The following is a 6,673-nucleotide window of genomic DNA, read 5'->3' as shown; positions in this document are numbered from 1 at the left end:
TCATTCTCCTTCAGGCTCCAGATACCTCCCGTCTGTGGCACTCATCCGCCGTTTCTCCTCCTTTAGGTTAAGTTAACTGTGTGTGCAGTTTGTGTCATGCCCAACTAAGTTACGGGCTCCTTGAATGTGGCCCCACGTAGTCTTCCCTCCCTCGAGGGCTGGCGTGGGACGAGGGGTCACTCCTGGCTGATAAGCCCGCAGCTCAGGTCCTGGCCTCGCCTGCTCCGGTGAGCCCTGTAACGCTTGGTGAGTGTCAGGATGGCGGGTACTATGGACGTCGCTTCTTTGCTGGAGCAGCGGAGGATTGGATTACCTAGCTGGGTTGTGTTTAGTGTAACCATGTGAACAGTGTAAAATACAGCCTATTGGAATGGAAGGCCAGACATCTGCTCTGAATTCTATATATAAATACTGGATATGCTTACATGGGGTAGAGTGGGGTGGCTGGTGTTGGATTTTCAGACTCCCGAGCCTACTGTGGTAGGGACTGGAAATTGGTCACGGGTCCTGGTCCCCAAAGGGAGGAGGGGGAGGGGGCCGGCCTTTGTCCGATGCTGATTGGCCAAGGGGGGCCCAGGAACATCAGACCACCTGCAGACAGGTGGGAGGACCTGCTCCCAGTCCCCTAAGAGGAAGGTATGGAGAACCCGCAGGACTCTTTGGGGTGTCGTGAGGGTTGTGGCAAGAAGGGGCCACGGAAATCCAGGGTCATGGAAAGGGTAATCTGCTCCTGGTTAAACCAACTGGGAGAATGGGTAATCTCTGCCTGGTTAAACCAAGGACCAGGGGGATTCAGTCTGCTTGGGGCACTGGGGTGCCTTTTAAGAATAGATCTCATTTCCTGCCTCTAAAGTTTTGCCCCAAATCTCACGGCGAGAGGCCAGGCCCCCCGAGTCCGAGTCTGTCCACATTCCTTTGGAGCAGACCTGGTCCAGGGCTGGATGGAGGAAGTAATTACTACCCCACCCTGGCTGCTGGCTATTCTGGCCTGAGCCCTTGGATGAATCGCCCTGGTCAGGCCGCTCAGTCTCCGAAGTGGAGGTAAGGCGACCACCCCCATTTCAGACCAGACGTCGCGGTCGGAGAGGGGCCTGGTCTGAGCGGTCGTCCTGAGCTGGCTCCGGGCCTCACACGGAGCACTGACCTGGTCTCTTGGCCCTTCTGATATGTGGTCCTGAAAATATATTGGCACAGATAACTTCATAGGAACATCAGTGGAATTCAGGGCAAAAACCTGAAAAGTATATCTACCCGGAGACCCAACAAGGTCATCTTCCCCAGTGCCCTGTGGTCTTGGTTCCCACCTAGCGTTGTCGGCATAACTGCGCGAGTACAAATCAGGGCTTATAGTTGGTTTGGTGGGTGTGTTTCAATTTAACACGATATCGTACACCTCTGTCATTGCAGTCACTTTCTTAGTACTTTTGTGGATGTGATTTTACGCCGAGAGAACAGTCTGGTCATCCCTGACTTTGGGGATACTTTGTTCATTTTTTATTACAGATAAGGCTGCATCAAATATTGCGACCAGGACCTTTCCCCTTACTCTGGTGTTCCCTGGGATGAATTCCCGCAAGGGTGTTCCCCGGGGAGAGGGTTTAGACATTTTCGTGGTCCTTAATACCGGTTGCCACCGTGTTTTTCAAAAAGGTTTTCCTGGCGTCTGTGGCCACCAGGTGACATTCTGATTTTTCATGGCGACCCATGTGGGTTCCAGAGCTGGGAGGTGGCTGGGCTGTCTCCCGCTCTTGGCCTGTCTGCCCTCCCCTCCCCTTCCTTCTTGCATTGCACTCTTTCTTCCTGCAATTCCTTCTTCTCACTGCCCAGAAGCTCAGGCCATGAGTCAACAACTTGTCCCTGGGTGGAGTGACCTGGGGCAGGTCAAGGTACCTTTCCCAGAACTGCAGTTACCTCAGCTGGGGGATATGCAGCTGAGACCCCTGACCCGCAGGGGGCTGTGGGATGAGAGGGTCTTGGGCATATGGGCATGCTGCCTGGCGGGGAAGGAGCACATAGGACCAGCGTCTGTTCCTCCCACATGCTTCACCCCAGGACTTTTGCACTAGCCATTCCCTCTGCTGATGACACCTTTCCTTCCACCCTGCCTCACCCCTTCATGTCTTTGCCCGATTGTTACTTTCTCAGGGGAACTGTCCTGACCATCTTACATGAAATGACAGCTCCTACTCCCAGACCCCTTACCCTGCTCTATTTTTCCAAACCATAGCATTGATGTTTCAAGGTACTAACTTGGCCTATTATATTTACTGCTTGTTGTCTGTTTCTCACTGTAATAGAGGACACGAAGGTGGGTTCTGCATGTCCCAGATGGTGCCACATGGCTCTTGCCCCCCACTCTCCTGGCCGGCTCTGTCCTGGTATCAGGGCAGAGCACCACCCGTCTCGACTGCTGTCCTGAGAGCTTCCTCGCCTTTCTGCTCAGCTCTCCTCTTTTCCATCTGGCCCTGCTCCCACCAGCATCCCCATGGCAGGCTGGCTTCTGTCCATCCTGCCCCCAGTGTCTCTCCACCCGTGGGAGAGGAGAGGCCCCAAGGGGGCCATGTTTCCCAGTGGGAGGGCCACGTTGGCCAGGGGGCAGGCCACCGGGAGAGTAGGTGCTGCCTGTGTCAGCTGGGGAAGCCCCCCGGCGGTGAGTTCCCAGGGAGACTGGGGTGAGGTGCCTCTGGGGCTTGGGAGTGGAGTGTGCCATGCTTTCTAAACATCCAAGAAGCAGCAGCCGCTCCTCCTGGAAAGGGCCTGCCTGCTGGGGCCACGCCTGCCTGGGCTGCACGGAAGCTGGCCCGCCGCCCACCTACTCACCCCTGGCTCTCCAGGGTGGCTCCCCTCCATAAGAGGCTCACTTTGGGAAAAGCACAAGAAATTGAACTCCCCCCCCAATCTGTGGCCTTTGAAGGGTGCACCTGAACTGCCCAGAGTGTAAACCGTGGTGAAAATGTGGTCTTTCCAGTTTGGGGAGAAAGTACAGAGCAGAGCTAGGATTTTTTGTGCCTGGGGCAGCTTCCAGGAGCTCCCCCCCCATCTCCCCAGCCCGCAGTAGGGTGTTTTGGGTTTCTGGCTAACACCGGGACTGGCAACTCACCCGCCCCTCCCCGGGGTGCCTCCTCCATAGCGCTTCCCCTCCTGGCTGGAGAGTAGCTGTTTGGAGACCACTTGTTTGTGGGGCCGTCCACCGACAACGCTCACACCTGGTGAGTCTCCCCTGCGGCCCCTCCCTTGTAGTCACCGACTAATACTTGAATACCTGTGGCCACAGGGAGCTTGCTTCTTCCTGAGACAGATGCTAACTTACAGGAACAGAAGTCAGCAGCTTCCCCTGCTTGCTTTAGCAAGGGGTCGTCAGGCCGGAGCTGGGTCCTCCCTGGTCGGGGGACGTCCTAAGGCCTTGGTGACAGCACCGTGTGTGCGCGCCTGTGTGGGTCTGTCTGGGGAGAGGATCGGTTTATCAGCGAGCGTTGAGGTCCTCAGAAGGTGAAGAACCATAGTGTGGAATTTTGACTCCACAGGCCCGGGCAGGTCGTGCCGTGGCTGGATGAGTGGGGACGAGCCAGGGGACATGGCCGCGGGGAACCTCGGCAGCCTGGGCACCATAAAGCTCGCCGGCGGAACGGGATGGCTGGTAATCCTTGCTCTGGGTGGCCGGGAGCAGCGCGGTGATGATGAAAGGGAGCGTGCCCCCGGCCCGCCCCCTCACCCTGCGTGTGCCGTGGGGTGTCTTTGCTTGCGGTGTCCTGCCTGTGTCCCTGTGTCCTCCAGATCCCACATACGACCCTGTTTGCAGTGAAGGCCCCCCTGCCTCTGGTCCTCATGGATTCTTCCTCCTCTGAGTGTTCTGGACCCTTCCTAGTCCCGGGCATCGTCTCCCCTCCCCCACTGCGCTGTACGGCTGACTGGCACCTAAGTCTCGGATGGCACCCAACCGCTGGCCAGGCTGCTGGCGGGGCGTCCCTCTTTACTCCCCGGAGCTTCTAGCTGGGGGTGGGGGCCTACCCCCTTCTGGACAGTCCCCCTTTTCCTTCCCGCCTCTCACAGGGCAGAGGTAACGCACCTTCTGAAAGTTGGGGTGCCGGAGGCTGGGTGGGGCGGGCGAACTGTGTAGAGCAGCTGCTGTGTGCTGGCCCTGGCGGGGCCGAGAGCGCTCTTAGCAGGCAGGTGGACCCTCGGCACGCTGGGAGCAATTCCTGTAAGAAGCTGGGAAAACAGGACAAGTCCCATTTCTTAGTTATTAAGAACTTTTTAGTGAAGTAAATATACACAGGAAAGTAATGCATTTTTACGAACCAAATACACCCGTGCAACCAGCACACGAAAAGTGGTCCGAAGCACAGAGGCCCTCAGTGCGCTGCTGAGCCTGGCTGTGTGAGCACCTCTCTGAGTCTCACCCCCCCCTTCCATAAAGTGGGCACGACGGCCTCCATGGCCCAAGCCCGTGCATGGGGGTCCCCAGGATGCTTAAAGGGGGAACCCACACGGCTCTGCGCATGGTGTGTGGGCTGCAGAGAGCTGTCAGCCTGTGATGATGAATGTCCTCTACTGTCTGTCTGCGTCTGCTTGGGGCAGGGAGGGCGAGACCCCGGGGACAGGTGTCCCTTGTGGCCATCGCCTCCTTGAAAGAGGTCAGGGTGCCCAGCCCACNAGAGCTGTCAGCCTGTGATGATGAATGTCCTCTACTGTCTGTCTGCGTCTGCTTGGGGCAGGGAGGGCGAGATCCGGGGACAGATGTCCCTTGTGGCCATCGCCTCCTTGAAAGAGGTCAGGGTGCCCAGCCCACGTGCAGCTGCACCACCCCCGTCTGATCTTTACAAATGTCCCTCCCTGCCTCATGATGGTGATGGTGGCAATGACGGAGCCCTGTGCTCGTGTCCCCACGTCCTGCAGAGGCGTGGCCTGGGTAGGAGCCCGGGGTTGCTATGGTGGCCTGACCTCAGCCCTCGAGGCACAGGGCACTGTCGAAGGGGTTTGAGCTAAGGGGTGGCATTGCCGAGTGGGAAGTCGAGGCCGCAGTCCCAGGAAGGGGCCTGAGCTGGGACAGAGGGTCCGGGAACCGTAAGGGAGTCTTGAGGCTCCGCTGCGCCTGGGTTTTGTGGCCTGGATGGGACTGTGCCCCCACGTCCCCTTCTCTTGCATCAGGTCAATGTGACTTCTCTGCAGCCCCTCGAGGTGCAGTGTGGCGTGGTGGCCGTGGCATTCTGGTATGAGGTGGTGGGCGTGTGGGAAGAGTCACCTGGGCCCCGGGGGCGCGGGATGGCAGCCCCCCGAGGAGCTCGGTGACAGCTGGCCCGGGCCTGCCGAGGGGTGTGGAAGGGAGCGGCATGGGGGCCGGGGTGCGGCTGGGTGGGGCCAGGAGCACTTGGGGCCCGCGGTCCTCACCGTTCGCTTCCGCCCCCGCAGCCTCGCCGCTCCTGCTGTTCGCCAACCGCCGGGACGTGCGGCTGGTGGACGCCGGCGGAGTCAAGCTGGAGTCCACTGTTGTGGTCAGCGGCCTGGAGGACGCGGCTGCCGTGGATTTCCAGTTCTCCAAGGGAGCTGTGTACTGGACAGACGTGAGCGAGGAGGCCATCAAGCAGACCTACCTGAACCAGACGGGGGTCGCCGTGCAGAACGTGGTCATCTCTGGCCTGGTGTCGCCCGACGGCCTGGCCTGCGATTGGGTCGGCAAGAAGCTGTACTGGACGGACTCAGAGACCAACCGCATCGAGGTGGCCAACCTCAATGGGACGTCCCGGAAGGTCCTCTTCTGGCAGGACCTCGACCAGCCGCGGGCCATCGCCTTGGACCCCGCTCACGGGTAAACCCAGCTGCCTTTCTCCTTGGTGGGGGGAGGGGGGCCATGGTTTCCCTCTTGAATTTACTTGAGCCCAAGCAGCTTTGTCGGAGAAAAACTGGCCGTCTTCAAAGGCGTTCACCTCTCAGGACCCGTTGTTGAGAACGGTTTCTGCTCGATAGGCCGTATTTGTGTTTCTGTTGGCAACCTGCCCCGTCGGAGGCACCGGCTGCGGCTGCGGCTGCCGTGGCTTGGAGTCAGGAGGTGTCTCTGTTGTGTGTGCGATGGCGTCCGAGGAGGCGCGGACGCTCCAGCAGGTCGAATCTGTACCTCTCACACCTTTCTGACCGCATTTGCTGACAGTGGTATAGAAGGTCAAGGTCCTTGTCCGGAGGTGGAACTGGCCACAGGGATTGTTTCTCTGGCTTCTCGAGGACGCCCTCTGCCCCCCTCTGCTCCCTGGTCTGGCCGAGGTCACCGTGACCCGGAAAAGCTCAGGACCCAGGCCCGAGTTCCAGGTGGGAGCGTGTGATTGGCAGTGAAGCCAAGAACATCCTTGGATTTGAAGGCTGGGAGGGGGAGATGATGGGGAGGTGGCAGAGTGTCACTGCCCAGCCCGGCCAGGCCCATTCTGGACTTTTCGGAGTGGGAGCTGTTTGCTCAGTCACCCCTCCTCCCATAGCCTGGAAGTGACACAGCCTTACCTGGGCAGCAGATGCCTTCCTCCCTGCTGGCGGCAGCCCACCCACGGCTGTGTGTCCCGTTCTCTGCTGGTTCGGTTGTTGGAGGTGGACGGCTCCCTGGCATCTTGAACAGAAACACAGTAGGACCCCTGGGTTCTGCTCCTGATGTCGCCTGCTTGCTCTTGTCCCTGTGGTGCCTTCTCTGCCC

The 6,673-nt window shown here is 59.2% G+C and overlaps 1 protein-coding gene across 2 annotated transcripts; it reads left to right on the top strand.

Moving 5' to 3' along the window:
• The first annotated feature begins 3,615 nt into the window (after nt 1-3,615).
• Nucleotides 3,616-6,018, top strand: LOC117799293 (low-density lipoprotein receptor-related protein 5-like). 2 transcript variants are annotated; one of them, XM_034651764.1, is made up of 2 exons: nt 3,616-3,637; nt 5,410-6,018. In XM_034651764.1, the coding sequence occupies exons 1-2, from the start codon at nt 3,631-3,633 to the stop codon at nt 5,808-5,810; spliced, it is 408 nt and encodes a 135-aa protein (XP_034507655.1). In that variant the 5' UTR covers nt 3,616-3,630; the 3' UTR covers nt 5,811-6,018. The 2 variants fall into 2 exon arrangements, 1 of the variants encoding a protein (XP_034507655.1); XR_004622960.1 differs by lacking the exon at nt 3,616-3,637 and adding an exon at nt 4,750-5,210 and having other exon boundaries at nt 5,410-5,548.
• Nucleotides 6,019-6,673: the final 655 nt, after the last annotated feature.

This window comes from Ailuropoda melanoleuca, unplaced genomic scaffold (assembly GCF_002007445.2).
Source record: "Ailuropoda melanoleuca isolate Jingjing unplaced genomic scaffold, ASM200744v2 unplaced-scaffold4672, whole genome shotgun sequence".
Classification (NCBI taxonomy): domain Eukaryota; kingdom Metazoa; phylum Chordata; class Mammalia; order Carnivora; family Ursidae; genus Ailuropoda; species Ailuropoda melanoleuca.
Note: the sequence above shows the minus strand (reverse complement) of the source record. Positions and strands in the feature narration are given on the sequence as shown.